The 18,004-nt window shown below is 50.1% G+C and overlaps 2 protein-coding genes across 5 annotated transcripts in view; one reads left to right on the top strand and one right to left on the bottom strand.

The window, feature by feature from the left end:
• Positions 1–2,597: 2,597 nt before the first annotated feature.
• Positions 2,598–3,701, top strand: LOC149871013 (vitelline membrane outer layer protein 1 homolog). Its single transcript, XM_090034540.1, has 3 exons — positions 2,598–2,783; positions 3,037–3,152; positions 3,395–3,701. Exons 1-3 carry the CDS (start codon positions 2,598–2,600, stop codon positions 3,699–3,701), a joined length of 609 nt encoding a protein of 202 aa, XP_089890666.1.
• A 10,349-nt stretch (positions 3,702–14,050) lies between these two features.
• Positions 14,051–18,004, bottom strand: part of GSR (glutathione-disulfide reductase) — a 47,728-nt gene continuing 43,774 nt past the window's right edge. Inside the window, exons 13-14 of one of the 4 annotated variants that reach the window (XM_090032001.1) lie at positions 15,516–15,671; positions 14,394–14,527 (exon numbers count right to left, since the gene is read on the bottom strand). In XM_090032001.1, coding sequence (XP_089888127.1) covers positions 15,564–15,671 — 108 coding nt within the window. In that variant the 3' untranslated portion in view covers positions 14,394–14,527; positions 15,516–15,563. Of the gene's footprint in view, positions 14,528–15,515; positions 15,672–18,004 lie in introns of those variants that run through there. The other 3 variants (XM_090032000.1, XR_016440171.1, XR_016440172.1) reach the window with 3 other exon arrangements.

Genomic DNA, 18,004 nt, shown 5'->3' with positions numbered 1-18,004 from the left:
AAGGCCAACATCCCTTGGGTCATTGTTGCAGCTTGCATGCTACATAACAGCTGCAAGGCCTGAAGGGAGTTGCTTGTTGAAACCTGGGTGAAGGAGACAGCGGGCAGAGGACGCCTGGCACTGGGAGCACCAGCTGCAGCAGCAGCAACAACGGTGAGCCCCTGGCTGAGGCCCCAAGCATGCCGCTCACCCACTAGTGGGGACCAGGGCACCAGCTTTGAGAGGTGCTGGCTGATCACCTGCTCCTGCATTACCCACTGTAGCCTGCCTGGACTCTACGATCCCATCCCCACAGTGCTCCCCCAGCACCACATTCACTGTGGACAGTTCTCAGAAAAGCATTTTTGTCCTCTTCACCCCCCAACAAAGCCCCCCCACATGCACACCAGACCCTGTCTCCCCCTCCCCCCTTCCCCACAGAGCCCCTTAACCCTCCTCACCCACCACCAATAAAGCACCCTCTTCCCCATACAGACCCCTGTGCAGTGCTGCATTTGCCCCCTGAGCTTCAACAGTGTGGAGGGCAAGTTTGCTCTGCCTCACAACCTCCGTCACTGCCTGGAGGGCTGCCTGTGGCTGCGCTACAAATCCCTGCCCCCCACAGCTGAGGACATCACTGCTGGCATCAATGCATTCCTCCACATGTGAGAGGCCTGTGCCTGCCTAGCTGCAGGGGGACAGACTGCTTAATAAAGTGTTGTACTCTCTTCCACCTCCCTGCGTGCTGTTGGGGGGCGGGGGGGACCTGGGACCAGGGGAGCATGGCTGGGTGGGGCTGGTCATGGAGTGGGGGCAAGGCCAGGGGCAAGGGCAGAGGTGGGGAGGGCCCTCCTACCCTTGCTCCCCCCCACACCTGGTACAGAACTTACCAGGTGGATGTGGCAGGAGTGCCCAGAGATTGGAGGCAGTCCTTACTGGTGGCAAGGGTATGTGGCTCCCAGTGGTGTCCTGGAGCACAGCATCCAGCTACCTGGGCAGAGGCCACCTCCATGGAGGAGCTGGAGCTGCTAAGGGCCAGCAGTGCCATGGCCAACTTGACCTCCTGGGTGGGGCTGCACACCTGGGGCTAGTGGGGCAGATGTTGGCCCTGGCTCCCAGAGCTGTTCGATGAGGCCAGGGACAGGGACTGTGGCAGGATGGGCTCCTGGTGGCCTGAGGGGCTCTCAAACAGTGATGCATCATCATGGGCACCAGGCTGCAATGGAAGCTTGGGTAGGCCACCCGTGCTTGAGTAGATGGCATAGCTCAGGCCTTCCTGTTGAGAATGTGAGGATGTCAGCTAGCTGCTGCATAAAGGGCATGGACTTGCAGGCAGTCCCCAACCAGCAGTTGTGGTCGGTGACAGTGACCTACTGTGCCTACAAGGCCTTGACCTTTACGCAGCACCAGCACACCGACCCATCATACTTGCGCTGCTGCATGCAGCCTGACAGGCCCTCACAAATGTGCATGTTGGAGTACTCACCCCCACAGTGTGATGAAGTGTGCGGTCTCCTCCTAGGGCCAGTTGCATCCCTGGGAGGTGGCATGTGGTGTCAGGGAAGATGCCAGCATGGCTCCCTTGATGGTTTGTTGGGCGCCTGTGCAAATGCATGCAGCACCCAGGCAGGTGCACAGCACAGGATAGGTAGGCACGTGGTGATGGTGTGTAAGGCACCAGCAGTGGGGTCCAGGCAGGCTTCTGCGGGTGGCCTGTGGCCAGCAGAAATGGGACCTGGTGACCAGAGACTGGCTGCAGGTAGCACAGGGTGCTGCTGGGCCTGGCAGGTGCCTGCAGCACCCAGCACTGTGCAGCACAATGGTACGGGCCTAGCAGCTGTGCAACAACACATGGCAGAAGACCAGTGGCATGCTCTGGCCAGGCTGCTGTGGCTGGCCTAGGGCCTCTGCTTGGAAGAAGCAGTGGCCACAGGCTAACTGCAGGTGGCCCAGGGCTCTGGCACCCCTCAGGCTTTTAAGGGCCTGGGGCTGGGGCAGGCAAAGAGTCCTGAGGCTGGGCTGCAAGTGGCTCCCTAGTGGTGGGGCGTCTACACTTGCATTACTCTGCAGTAACTACTTTGGAGTTAATTTGCTACTTGTATTTACAGTTAACTCGTGATCACAGCAAATTACTAAGCAGTAAGCGTCCGCACATTATAGACTTTGATGCTTACTGCACAGTAATTTGCTCTACTGCACAGTAAAGCATCTCATGTAGACACGCCCACGGAGACCTGTTCCAACAGAGGCCGAGACCAGATAAACTGTGAGGTGGTGGCACAGAGATTTGCTCAGCCAGAGGCAAGAAGGATTAGTGGTGCACAGAGTTCCCTGCACCTGGTTTTTCCAGTTCCCATTCTTCTTCCTGTTGAGAAGATTAGTCTCAGGTTCTCCGCGTTCTCTTTACACTGCTAATCCTTTCTCAAGCAACTAGCTGAATGGTGCCAATAGATTTTCTGAGAGGGTAACCAGAGCCAGGCTGGCAGGCCACCACCTCCCATATCCCCTCTGGCAATGTGCCTGTCTCTATGAAACAGGATCTCCATGCTCATGATAAGGGGGTTTGGGCTTCTTGAAGGTATAAAAGCCCTGCAGGGCCAGCATTAGAAAGGTTAGCAATGGCTGACTACTTAGGCATAGTGCTCCTGGTTCTGCTCTCTGTGGATGCAGGGGCAGGGCTGCTGCTGGAAGGCGCTAGGCCCTACATTTCCCTGATTGGTGTGCCCAATGGGGGACCCTGGGGTGACTGGACCTGGCCTGAGATGTGTCCAGATGGGTTTTATGCCAATGGAGTCAGCTTTAAGGTAAGTCTGAATGCCTGGGCTCCATTCCTTATGGGCAAGTGTCCTGCACTGCTGTCCTGGACACTCGAGCCCTGTTCTCCCCTCTTCGGAGGAGAGCTTTCTGCTCTGATGGAATTTTGAATGAATGGGACATTTTCCTCCCTTCCTAGAGGAAATCTGTACCCATCCTGGGTGCTGAGGTCTCTTTTCCCAGGAGTGCAAATGGAATTCGGTTTCATTTCCTTCCCTCTGCTTTGCTGTTACCCCTTCCCAGGTAGAGCCACCCCAGGGGGCCCACAGGGATGACACAGCACTGAATGGGATCCGGCTGCACTGCTTCCAGGGAAAAGCCCGGGACAGCATGTACACAGTGGAGTCCCAGAGTGGCAAGTGAGTGACCCACTCTGCTCCCTCCATCCCATTCTCTCTGGGCGATAGACCCAGCCCCCTGCTTCTTCACGATTCTGCACTTTATTTCTCTATCCTCCCTGGGCACCACAGAATCCCTTAAGGGCACATCTACCCCTTCTGGCTAGCATCTAGACCTCCGTTGCCCACCCCCCACCCCTTCACTTGACAGGCCCTGCGCATTGATCTCCATGACTCACTCACTCTTTTTTTTCTTCCTGCAGGTGGGGTAGCTGGTCTCAGCCCATGTGGTGTCCCCATCATGGCTACCTGGTGAAGTTTTCACTGAGGGTCCAGCCCCCACAACATGGCTTTCTTCATGATAACTTGGCTGCCACCAGGGCCCGTTTTGCCTGCTCTGGTGGGGAGACCCTAGAGCCACCAGGGCCAAACTGGGGGGAGTGGGGTGTCTGGAGTCAGTCATGCATTAAAGGTATATGTGGCATCCAAACACGGCAGGAGGCCCCCCGGGGAATAGGAAAAGATGACACAGCCCTCAATGATGTACACTTCTTCTGCTGCAACCACTGAAGCTCCCAACCTCAGAAACCTATACCCAGATCTGTCCTACAGAGCTCTGGTCCGTCTCCAGAGCCCCACCCCAAGCAACCCTAATTCTAGAACTGCTAGCATGGAGCTTTCCACAGGGTCCACATGTTGAGAGCCCTGAACTCCAGAGTATTCACCCCCAGATGCTAGGGGGCCCTCCAAAGCCCTCACTCACAGAACCCCCAATCTCTAGATCTACTTTCACAGAGCACCTACCCTCCCTCTAGACGTCCAGTGTGTCCCCAGAACCCTAATCCTATGGATTCCACCTCACATATATCCCTAATGCTCCCCACCCAAGGATCCAGCTATTCCTTGATCATTCACCATGGGATAGGGTCTCTGGGAACTTCATTGACTATTCCCCAAAATCTGGTCTCACCTCTCAGAATCATCCCCAAACTCCTAACCCAAATCTGCCTGTTAGATCACTATGTATATCCTTCTTTACTAGCAACACCCCTGAGGAAGCTTCATTTCTCTCCGGTTTGAGCTTCCAATAAAGCTCCTGCATGCCAGACTGCACTGGAATGGAACGGTTTTTGAATCTTGAGGGGGCAGCAAGCTAAATGGGGTGGCTGAGCTGTGGAATAGAGTTGGGAAAGATAAAGTGTCCAAAAACAGAGAGCACCTAGAGTGGCAAAATCCAGGGGAGGGGAAGGACTGGGTAAAGAATGCCCTTTACAGAGCTCTGGTATCCTGAATGAATTGGGAATCCTGAAAAACGTAATCCTGTTAAAATGCACTGTAGCTGCCCTCCAAGATCCACTGGGAGCAGTGGATGATCAGGCAAACCAGAGCATTTTGGAATGAAGAAACCTGGGACAAGGGAAAGGTGTGGCGACAAAGGTAATGTCTTCCTGGGGTGGTGGGCCTTCTGCAATCAGGGAATCCCATGGGACTCCTATACTTGTGCAGGGAAGCTGCTTTGACATGCTGTAAATAATCAAGTCTGCTGGAGCATGGTGATTACCTTACGCACTTCCCAGCAGAACCAGAAGTGGACCAGAAGTACTTCTAGTGCAATTGCAATGGAACACGTCTTTAATTTCCCAGCCTGTGTGTCTGCTTGCTTGTCAGGCAAAGTGGGCCTTGAGGAAACTTTCAGAAACAGGCTTTTAGAAATCAATTAACCCTTGCCATTGCCCTGGACCATTGTTCCAATGCATATCTACTTTACCTACAAGCCAATTCCCAAAAATAAACCCCTAAATACCATTTTTGAGGCACCAAAGTATTCCTGAACACCTTTGATGAGCTGCTGGTTGGGAATGTGAGATTCAGCTCCGGAGGGTCCTGGCTAGTCTTGCCTCTGCAGGTCAGGATCAGACCGATGCTGCATTAGGGTCAGGAATGAATTTTCCCCTGATCAGATTGGGACAGACACAGGGTGAGAAGGGGAAGTTGCCTTTCTCTGCAGCAGGGACATAACCTCTGTCTGTGATCTTTGAGCAGCTGCTGAGAGGCTGCACTGAGGCAACTCCTGCAGGCAGTGTCAGCCGATGCAGCTCAAATTTTACTTCAGCCTCCATACATTGCATTTAAGTCTAGAAAAGATGCCGAAGAATGAAAAAGCCACCCCTACTGACTGCATTGGCTCAAGGGCTGCACCCAGAGAGCGGTGGTGGATAGGTCATTTTTGACCTGGAGGGATGTGGGCAGTGGGGTTCCCCAGGGCTGTCCTCGGGCCCGCGCTGTTCAACATCTTCATCGGCGACTTGGACAAGGGGGTGAAAAGCACCTTGTTCAAATTTACGGATGACATTAAGATGTGGGGAGAAGTGAATATACTAGAAGAGAGGGACAGGCTACAACTAGATCTGGACAGGTTATAGAGGTGGGTGGATGAGAATAGGATAGGATTCAATACGGATTAGTGCAAGGTGTTGCACCTGGGGAGGAAGAACCAGCAGCATACCTACAGGCTGGGGAACTCCCTTCTTGTCAGTACAGAGGCAGAAAAGGATCTTGGAGTCATTATTGATGCCAAGATGAACATGGGCCGCCAACGTGGGGACGTGGTCAGGAAGGCTAACCACACTTTGTCATGTATCCACAGTTGCATCATAAGCAGGTCCAAGGAGGTGATCCTCCCCCTCTATGCAGCACTGGTCAGGCCGCAGCTGGAGTACTGCGTCCAGTTCTGGGTGCCACACTTCAAGAGGGATGTGCACAGCATGGAGAGGGTCCAGAGGAGGCCACTCTCATGGTCAGGGGACAGCAGGGCAGGCCCTACGAGGAGAGGCTAAAGGACCTGAACCTGTTCAGCCTCCAAAAGAGAAGGCTGATAGGGGATCTGGTGCTGCCTATAAACTTGCCAAGGGGGATCAGCAGGCTATGGGAGAATCCCTGTTCCCCCGAGCACTACTGGGAGTAACAAGGAACAATGGCCATAAGTTGACTGAGAGTAGATTCATGCTAGACATAAGGAGACACTACTTCACTGTCAGGGCAGCTAGGAGCTGGAACCAACTTCCAAGCGAACTGGTGCTCACTCCTGCCCTGGGAGTCTTCAAAAGGAGACTAGACAGACACTTTGCCGGGGTTGTTTGACCCCAGTACTCTTTCCTGCCATGGCAGGGGGTCGGACTTGATGATCTGCTCATGTCCCTTCCGACCCGACCAACTATGAAGCTATGAATTGTTCCGTTTGGCAAGGATAAATTTCATACTGATGGTACTGTGCTGTTCTGTACTGCGTGCAGCAAAGCTAGTGTAGATCACATTTGAAAGCAGATGATTGTAGAACACATGGAAAGTGCTAAGCATGAATGGCGTGTGCCCCCAGCGGCTAGGGTGGCACAGTGGCAGTGGGAGCACAGCAGCAGTAAGGGCAGAGCTTCTGCAGACACCGCTGGTGCTGTTGGCAGCAGGGGAGGGTGGCAAGTGCTGACCAGGGGTTGTCGATGACCCGCAGGTGCTGCTGGCAGTGTCGGCGGCAGAGTGGCAAGCAGCAACCACCCACAGGCACCGCCAACAGTGTCAGCAGCGCCTTTTTGTAGGGGGTGCACCACCATGCTCAACAAGTGCATGTGCACCCGCGTGCACCCGCATGCACCCCCTACACACTGCCCCTGGTGCTAAGCATAAACCGAACGAAAAGAGATGAAGGGAAGATGTTGAAAGAGTAGGGTCATCAACAGCTGTAAAGAAACAATGCACTGTGTATGACTGCAGCACTGAAGTGTTCCACATTTGCCAAAGACCACAATGACACCGTCATTTTGGATTTTTTCCACATGCATATAAAAGTAGACTTTCTCTGCATAGGAGGGAGTGAGTGGGGAAAGGCATGGGCTGTGGGTTGGGAGTTTGGAGCACTGGCAGGGATGGGGGAGCTGTGGCTTGCGAGCAAGGGACACTGGCATATCAGGGCAGCTCACTGCCACAAAGCCGGACTGGCATTCTGGTGAGCAAAGGGGGCAGGGGGAGTTTTGATTTTCCGTGATAAAATAAACAACAGAATCAAATGCCATATAGGTATTTAGAATTAATGTTATTATAATGACGAGCAGAAGTACCTGTTCTTTGCCCAAATAAAATTCTTATTATTTTTGTAATTGCTGTGTTTGTATATTTTCCTAGAACTTACTACAACATATTTAACATTTAATATTTAATGTGTAGTGAATAAAAAAGGTAAGCATCAATATAATAATGGCAACTGAGCTGAAAAAAAGGCAAGCATCAATACAATGATGACAATTGAACTGAATTTCATAGATTTTCATAGATTTCATAGATATTGGGGCTAGGAGGGACCTCGGAAGATCTTTGAGTCCAGCCCCCTGCCCCAGGGGCAGGAAGTCAGCAGGGGTCATAGGATCACAGCAAGACAAACATCCAAATTTCTCTCTCTCTTAAAGAATTCACTGCACCAAAATGGAGTGGTACCAGTTTGTTATCTGAGAAGCAAAGTAATCCCAGTCCATGGAAGCTCTAAAAAGGGTCAAGTGAAAAATACCACACCTATCATTTTTTTGGGGGGTGGTATTCACTGATTTTGGAAGGTTTAGAGTAGATAGGACCGACCATTCTTGAGTTACAAGTGAATATACATATGGACATGCACTTCATTTTATATATTTTGAAGCACTGGTAGGCTTCCACACTGCTTTAAACTGGTAAATATGTCAGTAAAACATTGTGTTCAACTGATATATATTTATTAGTGGCATTTAATTTTAAATGCAGAAAAACATGGATTGGGGTTTTTTTTTAATTAGAGAGTTTTGGATGTTTTAACAGAGAAACCCAGGATCTCTGATAACAAACCTTTAAGTCAGTTGCTTCCCTCAACTCCACCTGAATAGAAATGCAGCTGTTGCTGTCAGGCAGCTTGTTTAAAACCAGTGGTAGTCAACCTTCTAGCCCCATGGGCTGGATGAGTGGCTTCAGGGCTAGGCCACAGGATGGCATTCTTGATGCAAGGTTGGTGCACAGGTACAATCTTGTGCACTGGCCCAAATCTGTGCATCAGTTTCAGCTCTTGAATGACCCAGCACACCAGCCCGCCTCAGACTGGTGTCATCTGATGCACAGGGCCATGTCACCTTGCCCACAGCACTCCCCATAAATCTAGAAATCTTGCAGCAGGGAAGTGGCTATTAATATGGCTACTGATCCCCTGCCATAAAATTTCTAGACCTGTGGAGAACCCCGTGGATTGAAAGAAATAGTACCACATGACATGGGCCAGAGGTTAAGCACTGCTATTTTAAACTTCAAAAGTAGGGCAGAAATAAAAGAGCGGTGTGACTGCATCCCTGTAGATCTGCCCCTACCTTCTACCGTCACGTTCTCAACTACTTCCTTCCTGTTTGTTAGCAGCAAGTTGTAACAAAGAAAGATAAATCAGTTAAGTCCTAGCCTGCAATTCCAGTGGGGAGCACTTTGTGGGGCTCAGAGGGGGCAGGATTTACTGTAAACAATTCTTGTAAATAGTTCCCTAAATAGGGCATCTATATGCCCTTTTCACCCCAGGGGCAGATAGCAGTCTAGGACTGGCAGCTGGGCCTGGAGACTGCTCTCTGGTTCCCGCTTGCTTAATATTTCATTGCCCTGGGTGAGTGTTGTCCCCATAGGTTACTATAGTTATTATTAGCGGTGCACCAATACATTGGTCCCATATCGGATTGGCATCAATATAAGGAAAACTGACAGTATCAGCAATTGTCTTCTTTTGGCTGATGCGGCTGATAATGTAGCTGATAAATGCTCTGTGCATGTGCACAGCTGCAGTGTAGCGTGCAGGCAGCCAGGAGCGCAGCCCAGGGCATGGAAAGCAGCCAGGTCTGGCTGGTAAGTCTGTTATGGGGGAAGGGGTGGGGGGACAGATTGAAGCCCCTGCAGTGAAGGAGGGAGTGGGCTGCGGCTGAGACAGGTGCTGCCCAGTTACAGCAGGGCAGGGCACAGGATGGAGCTGAGAGTGGCTTGTCTAGGGGGTTTGGGGGGCAGACTCCCACTGCTATGCACACCCGAGGAGGGCATGGGGGGACATGTACCCCCCAGATCTGCACACAGGGTAAGGGCAGGCTGCCTCTGTGGGCTGGGGCCAGGGCCTGTGCCGAGCTCTTCCTGGCAGGGGGCTGGGCTGGGCTGGGTTTGGGGCAGGCAACAGTGGCTCTGGGAGGGGGGGCTACAGCAAATTTTGAGATAGGTGTAGCTCCCCCCTCACCATGGCCTCCTTCCCAGCACCACCACCACCTGCCCTGAGCACAGCCTGGCCCAGCCTCCCTGCCAAGAAGAGCTCAGCACAGCCCTAGCCCTAACCTGCAGTGGCAGCCCACCTTCACCCTGCCACAAATCCAGGGGGCATATGCCCCCCCATACCCTCCCAGGGGGTGTGTAGTGGCAGGAGCTGACCCCCCCACCCATCAGATGAGCAGCTCACAGCTCTGTCTCTTGCTCCGCCCCGGCTGGGCAGCGCCTACCCCAGCTCCACTCCCTCCCTCACCGAATGGGCCTCGATCTGCCCCCACCCCACATTCCTTCCCTTCCCCCACAACAGATTTACCAGCCAGATGCTGCTTTCCAAGCTGCCAGGCTGCATATCAGCAGCCAGATTGGTATTGGGCAATATGGCTTGTTCAAAAAAAATCGGCCCAAACACAGTACTTCTCAGCTGACAGAGTCAAAGCTTTCATAAGTTCAAAGAAGTCCATGTAGAAAGGCTTATGTTGTTACCGGCATTTCTCCTGCAGCTGGTGAGCTGTGAAGATCATGCCAGTTGTGCCTCAAAACACACACTGAGATTCCAGAAGGAGCTCTTTAGCAAGTGGAAGTAGACGGTTTAGGAGTGTTCTCACAATGGTGAGACAGCAAGGTGATCCCTCTGTAATTTCCACAGTCCAACTTGTATCCCTTCTTGAAAACTGTCACAATCAAGGCATCCTTGAGGTCATCTGGCATTTCCTTATCATTCCAATCCTTAAGAGGAGGGCATGGAGCTGTGATGGTGACTCCTCTCCCTCCTGCTTGAAGATTTTGGTGGGGATTCCATCAGTTTCAGATGCCTTGTCATTCTTCATCTGCTCGATGGTTTTCCTCACCTCATCAGGGGCTGGAGGGATTCCACGATCACGTCTGGGTGTTGAGGGATGGAGTTGAGAAGACTCTAGTCAACAACAGCCTCTACTGAGAAGGTCATCAAAATGCTCCTTCCAATGAGCACTGATATAGCTCCCCTTTTCTTGATCTGGTCTCTTCCATCCTTAGGTCTCAAGTGGGATCATCCCCGAAGGCTTGGGCCATAGACGGCTTTGGTGGCATTGAAAAATAGCACTTCCTCCTCCACCCCATTGCAACGGAAAAAGCAGTGGCAAGGGGGCAAGCAGTTGGGAAGACAGTGGATCAAGCAGCCTGACCCCTGACCCTTGCCCCGATACCTGTCCTCCCCACTTCTACCCCCTGCTGCCTGCCTCTCCTCATGCCTGCATACCCCAGCACCCCCAGGGTGCCTGCCAACCTACTTGCCCCACATACCTGCACCCCCTGACACCTGCCCTCCCCTGTGCCTGAACCCCTCTACCCCATCCCCGCTGCCACTTACGCTTCAGCTCCAGCCCCTGTCCCAGCCCCAACAGGTCTCCAGCCCCATTCCAGCCTGGGGCATGAAGCACATGGTTGCTTTAGCCTGGCCCAGCCTAGCAGCATCTGATGCAGCAGCAGCAGCTGCTCTGGCCACACCTTTGGCACTGCTACTGCTGCTGTCAGGCAGGGCTAGGGCTAGAGGCACACCTGGGACACGGGTTAGCGAGGATTTAGTTAGGGAGCTTCTGGAGGGGTTGGATGTATTCAAGTCAGCCGGTCCGGATGATCTCCACCCTAGAGTTCTAAAGGAACTGGCCAAGGTCATTGCAAGTCCCCTGGCACGGCTTTACGAGCGCTCGTGGTGCTCTGGTGAGGTACTGGAGGACTGAAAGAGGGCCAATGTGGTCCCCATCTTCAAAAAAGGCAGGAAGGAGGACCCAGGAAACTATAGGCTGGTTAGTCTTACCTCAATCCTAGGCATGCTGTTTGAGAAAATTATGCTGGCACACATCCAGGAGGGGCCAGCAGGGGACTGCATGCTTAGGGGCAACCAACGTGGGTTCATCAGTGGCAGGTCCTGTCAGACCAACCTGGTGGCCTTTTACAATCAGATCACCAAATCATTAGATGCAGGGGTAGCAGTGGATATAGTCTTCCTGCACTTCCGGAAGGCTTTTGACACTGTCTCTCACCCCATTCTCATTAAGAAACTGGGGGGCTGTGGTGTAGACACCCACACATTCAACTGGGTCGCCAACTGGCTGGAGGGCCGCACCCAGAGGGTGGTAGTGGATGGGTCCTTCTCAACCTGGAAGGACATGGGCAGTGGGGTTCCGCAGGGCTCGGTCCTCGGGCCCGCACTGTTTAACATCTTCATCAGTGATTTGGACGAGGGGGTAAAAAGCACCCTGTTTAAATTTGCTGATGACACTAAGATGTGGGGGGACGTGGGCACACTGGAAGGATACAACAGGCTACAATCAGACGTGGACAGGTTACAAGGGTGGGCGGACGAGAATAGGATGGGTTTCAACACAGACAAGTGCAAGGTGATGCACCTCGGGAGGAACAACCGGCACCATACCTACAGGTTGGGGAACTCCCCTCTTGTCAGCACGGAGGCGGAAAAGGATCTGGGGGTCATCATTGACTCCAAAATGAACATGGCCAGCAGTGTGGAGAGGCAGTTAGGAAGGCTAACCGCACCTTGTCATGCATCCACAGATGCATCTCGAGGAGGTCCAAAGAGGTGATCCTCCCCCTCTATGCAGCACTGGTCAGGCCACAGCTGGAGTACTGCATGCAGTTCTGGGCACCACACTTCAAGAGGGATGTCGACAGCATGGAGAGGGTCCAGAGGAGGGCCACTCGTATGATCAAAGGACAACAGGGCAAGCCCTATGAGGAGAGGCTATGGGACCTGAACCTGTTCAGCCTCCACAAGAGAAGGCTGATGGGCGATCTTGTGGCCTGTTATAAATTAGTCAGGGGGGATCAGCAGGCATTAGGGGAGTCCCTGTTCCCCCGAGCACTGCCAGGAGTGACCAGGAATAACGGTCACAAGCTGGCAGAGGGTAGGTTTAGGTTAGATATCAGGAGGCGCTACTTCACGGTCAGGGCGGCTAGGATCTGGAACCAACTTCCAGGAGAAGTGGTGCAGGCTCCTACCCTGGGGGTGTTTAAGAGGAGGTGAGATGAACATCTTGCTGAGGTCATTTGACCCCAGTATTCTTTCCTGCCATGGCAGGGGGTCGGACTAGATGATCTGCTCAGGTCCCTTCCGACCCTAGAAACTATAGAGCAACCACCTGCTCTGCCCCAGGCTGAAGCAGAGCTAGGGCCCTGCCAGAAACAGAAAATAAGCAGTGGGGGGCAGGAAGGGGAGAGGAAACAGCCTGCAGGGCAGCAGTGACAGCACAGAGGGGGCAGTATTGTTACCCAGTTTGCTGACTGGGCAAGGGAAGGGGGCATGGCTCACCCCCATTGTGGCCACATAGGGGGAGGGTTGTGCCTTGGTTCGTACCTGCCTTGCAGGACTTAGGAGTTTGCCAGCAGTGAGGGGTGGCAGTTCTACCACTGCTCCCCCACTGCCAAATTGCCTGACCCATGGAAAGCCCTGTTGGCTGGACTCCAAGGGCGCTTATAGACATGCTCCAGGAGGTGGGAGGGGAGGGAGGCACTTTAAACAGGACAACTGTAAGAGCCGTGCCAATTAAAAGCACCCAGAGTATCACATGTATCAGTGTCCCCACACTGAAAAATGGCAGCAGGGCACTTTGAACTAAAGCTTGTCTAATGAGCCTTAAACAGCGCCACCACCATTTTTCAGAGCAGGGATGCTGATGCACGTGACACTGGAGTTGGCTGGAGCACGTCAATAACCATGCTTCAGCAAACTTGATTAATCAAGTCTGCTCCCTGCATGTGTATAAGATCCCCAAGGCTCTGTGTGCTGCATTTGACTTGTGGGTTAGAGGTTAAATACCCCTATTCTAGATTAGACTTAACTAGTACCAAGAAGTATTATCACCTTCCGTGTCTTACATCTAGTACTCCAGATGATGCAACCACAAATACAGTTACAAAAAAAAGGCAAATGCATCACATGGCCAACTCATATTGAACCTGTGATCAATTAAGACCTCAAGCTCTTTTCCAGCAGGACTGCCCTTCAGTTATCACCCATTCTGCATTTGTTCATTTTTGCCTGTATAGCACCTTTCCATTGTTGACAATGCCTTTACCCTGTTGTCTCTTTTCAATATATAATGAACTTTCTGAATTCTACCCTAATGTCCATTCTGTTTACAAACGTTCCCAGTTTTGTGTTGTTTGCAAATATGCTAAGGAAGCTCTCGATGCTGGCATGCAAATAATTAATGAATATACCAATTAGAAGTCTTTTACACACTTTCTGGAGTGACAAAGGCATTGGTAGTACAGATCTGAAGTGCTTCCTAAAGCTAAAACCACCAAGAATGTGTTAGAAGCTCCATCTCTAGCCAGGCAGTTCAAAAGAACTAAAAACCAGGAAGCATGTACCGCCTTTTATCCTTTTGGTACAGAAGTATAAGGAAGGGTGAACCTGAGGCATGCTCTAAAGGTAGTGAGAAGGCAAAAAGTCTCCAGTCAAAGCAGAGGGTGGGAGATGCATCCAAAATTGAAAATGTGTATGCGGACAAAACTTGGAGAACCAATGGCTATATTAATAAAAATGGAGACATCTCTTCTGAACTTTGGGACTGTGGAAAGTGCATGGCTAAGTTAATCAAGATTCAGATAAGCAAGAAAGAGCCAGAAACTTTAAAATGGCCATTTTATTATTTTTCACTTTAAATTAACACAGTGGCAAGAAATCATGTGGTCCAGACTAAACGAACAGATGCTTTACTCCGCAGGTACTGCTATAAGTTGTTTCTAACATTGATTGAGAATTTTCTTCCACCAGAAAAGTAAATTCATACATAAAAAATTAACTGAATTTAAACAAGGTATGGAAAATTATAGGAAAGAAAGATAAAAAAAAAAGCACCAAGACAAAGACAGTTGATTCTTCCAAGCTATTTTGTTGCTTTGGTTACCATATTACAAATCCGATTTCAAACACCAGGAATTAAAAAAAAAATTTAACGGAGTGTGACTAGCTCTTCTGCTGAAGTAGGATGAATGGCAATGGTGTTATCAAAGTCAGCCTTTGTTGCTCCCATTTTGATCGCTACTGCAAAGCCTTGCAGCATTTCATCACATCCTAGTCCCTGCATATGCAGTCCTACCACCTTCCAAGAATAAGAGAAAATTTGTTTCCATGAGTATGCAAGATCAGTCATTAGAGAAACAGCTGGGAAACCTATACCAGAGGTGTCAAATATACAACCTGTGAACCAGATTCGGCCTGTGGAGCTCCTCTATCCAGCCCACCGGCTACCTGAGGGCACTGAAAGCTGGGCTTCTGCCCCCCATCCCCTCCCCAGGTCCTATGCTTCTGCCACCACTGGACCATGTATGGCCCCTGTCCCCGCCACCATTGGACCCTGTACTGCCTCTGTTCCTGCCCCCCGGCCCCTGTGCCTTTGCTAAGGCAGCCCTCATGCCCCAGGTTGGATCCAGTCCACAAAGAGCCCTGCAGTGTGGATCTGGCCTGGGGCCCCAAGTGAGTCTGACACCACCAGACCTATACTAATTAGCATTCCTTAGAGCCTTCTAGCCAAAAAGTCTTCACAGAACAAGCATACAAGCCATTAAAATGTTTAAAACTTTCAGCAACCGTGACAATGTCTGAACAACACTTCTCTTCTAGAGTGTAAAAAATGCCTAAATTTAAATCTCCAGAAATCAGAAGATACATCGTTGGAAGCACATGTTGTGCCTTCCCTTGTTCCAAACACAACTTGAACTGTTTTCCTGGCAACTCTCCCTTGGAACTGTTCCATAAATGTTGCACAAAGGTTATAGCTGCTAAGGGAATTTGTAGATTCTCAAAACCTACACATGCAGACTGAATGCCTTTGTGGAAGATAGACTTTAGTCGGATTAGGAGACTGCATTATTATGTAGGAATACTGAGAAAATATGATACCTTATTCTACACATACCAGGCTTTTTGATCTAATGCCCCCTTCTGGTTTTAGAACTGCATGGACCTACATTAAGTAGATGTGAAGAAGAGTGAAGAATGTGACACCATTGTTGTAGATTTGACATCCAGTATTTATCTTCATGCATGCTAACTACTTTCAGCATTAATTAGTGATCAAATTAACTGACCTGAAGCAGCTTGGCAGAGTTGTGACTGAAGAGAGGAGCATGCGAACTCTAAGGAATCAAGTATGCCTCATTTCCGTGCTCAGTTTGTGGCGGCAGAAGTATGATATTGCCGCAGGGATTGTCAACATGGCAGTGGTTTTGAGGGCTTAATAACAGCTTCAGAAGGAATTTTCAGGATCAAAGTGAAAGGAAGGAAATATTTAGCGAACCTGGGATGGTTTGTGTGTTCAGTTTGGATGGCCATTATTAACTATGCCTTCATAGCCTCAAGGCTAGAGTACTGCTCTGTCATCTACATAGGGCTGCCCCTAAAAAACGTTCAGAAGCTGCAGCTAGTGCAGAACATGGCTGTCTGCCTTCTGATGAGGTGGGAAGCTGAGGAACACAACTCCAGCCCTCTAGCATCTGCACTGGCTCCCAGTATCTTTTCAGGAGCAATTCAAGTTTTGACAATTAAGGCCCTAATGGCCTGGGCCCTATATACCTAAGGGACTGCCTTTTCCCTTGTACCCCTCTGTGATCCTTAAGGTTAGCCAAGAACAACCTCCTATAAGTACCATCAGTATGCCAAGTGAACTTTGTGAAAACACATGGGAAGCTGTCCTCAGCAGTTGCTCCTCAGCTCTGACACTCCCCCTCGAGGCCCTCCAGAGACCAAGCCTGGACATCTTTTGGAAATACTACAAAACCTTTCTACTTGGGCAAGCCTAGCTAGGCCCAGATGTTGTTTAGTGGATCTCTGCTTTATTTATTTTTGTTTAGTGGATCTCTACTTTATTTATTACTTTATGCTAGGTGCCTTTTACGTTGTTCTGTTTCTCTTCCTGTAAGCTGTCCTAAACCTAAGCTATTAGATAACCCAACTTTGCCTTAGAAATAAAAAGGTATACTAGATTTTACTACATTACTCATCGCTAACAGCATTCTGTAGCATCTGTAAGAAGAGAATACTAGCATGTGTATTATATATAAATATGTGCTAATTTTTTTCAGTCAGACTCTTCTGTGGTGTTAAGTCAAACACTTTACAACAGCTGAGGTCCGTTTCATCTGCACCAGAGCTATCCCAACATATGGACCAGAGGCATATGCTTAATGATAGTTTGAATAAAATAAGCATGTGCTTTTTCATCTCAGTGTACAGGTTAGAAGAATAAGGGAGTCAAATCCATGTTGCATGCTTATGTTTTCTAATTTTGTGCATAACTTTGCAATCTAAATAACTTTCTGTAAACCTTCTTTTAAATGTAATACATTATATACATTATAAAAAGATATTGATTTATCTGGCCAAGCAGGCTACCAGAAGGCACTGGAAGGTGCGCTTCTGCCACACCCTCCACCACTGGACCCTGCACTGCTTCAGCTCCTACTGCTACCAGACCTTCATAGCAGAAGATAACGTATGCATACAAACATATATGAATATAATAAACGAAAGGGCTGGAATTAAAACTTTCTAAATCAGCATTTTACCTTATACTAAGGGTGTGAAACTCACTTTGCACCCCAGGCTGGATCTGGGCCATAGGGCTCCCTTGCAGACTGGATTTAGCCTGGGGCACAAAGGCAGCTGACAGATATAAACCACACCCCAACCAAAAAAACCCCCGAAAAACCAAACCAAAACCCCAGCATTTTACCTGAAGCAGCAGCACATTAGTTCAACCCTGCTCCCCAGCATCTGTATAGATCAGGCACTCCAGCAGGGCATTGGCATTTTTATCTAAAGCTGATTCAATCAGCTATCAGAGAAAAGTGCCAAAAAGAACCATTGAAGCACCTGATCTATACAGACATTGGGCGAACCAAGTCAAAATAATGTGATGCCTCTCTTGGACATGTAGTGTGCCAAGCTTAAAATAAGGCATCGGTTTTTTTTCACATCTGTAAAGCAGCCAATGTGTTTCCAGCCCACGGCACATGGTGGCAGCAGCTTTAGCTTTGACCCAGGGCATAAAGTGGTGGCAACAGCTCTGGCATGGGGCATGCAACACAGCTCTGGCTTCCACCATGTATCCCATGCCAGAACTGGAGCTGCTGCTGTTGCTGTCCTGGATCAGAGATGTGTGTCCTGTGGAAGAAGCTTTAGCTCCAGCATAGGGCCAGAGGCTGAGGAGGTAGGGCTGTGGCAGTGGCAATGGGCAAAACGGCTAGAAGGTGATCAGGACCTGATCAGCCATTGCCCACCCTCCTTCTGCCAACTGAAATGTCCACTAGAGCCCAAGAACCTTGGGGAACCTATATGCGTGCTCCAATGCATTCTAATTAGAATGTGTCAGAGCAGACTCAATTAATCTTTCAAATGTAATATTTAATATACATTGTAAAAAGATAATGATTTATCTGGGTGATTAATCAAGTCTGCTGGACATACTGCAGTGTGTCACATATGTTCAGCATCCCACATTTCAATATGGCAGCGGGCATGCTTTAACTAAAACTTGTTGAACAAGCTCTAGTTAAAGCGCCCCCAGGGCCATTTTGAA

This window comes from Crocodylus siamensis, chromosome 2 (genome assembly GCF_052110815.1).
Source record: "Crocodylus siamensis isolate JL-2025a chromosome 2, ASM5211081v1, whole genome shotgun sequence".
Lineage (NCBI taxonomy): Eukaryota > Metazoa > Chordata > Crocodylia > Crocodylidae > Crocodylus > Crocodylus siamensis.
This window is presented reverse-complemented; position numbering and strand designations above follow the sequence as displayed.

Bases quoted from the DNA above. Each gene is read 5' to 3' on its own strand.
- LOC149871013 (XM_090034540.1), top strand. From the start codon at position 2,598: ATGGCTGACTACTTAGGCATAGTGCTCCTGGTTCTGCTCTCTGTGGAT. The intron at 2,784-3,036 runs GTAAGTCTGAAT...ACCCCTTCCCAG, and splicing joins CCAATGGAGTCAGCTTTAAG to GTAGAGCCACCCCAGGGGGC. The intron at 3,153-3,394 runs GTGAGTGACCCA...TTCTTCCTGCAG, and splicing joins GTGGAGTCCCAGAGTGGCAA to GTGGGGTAGCTGGTCTCAGC.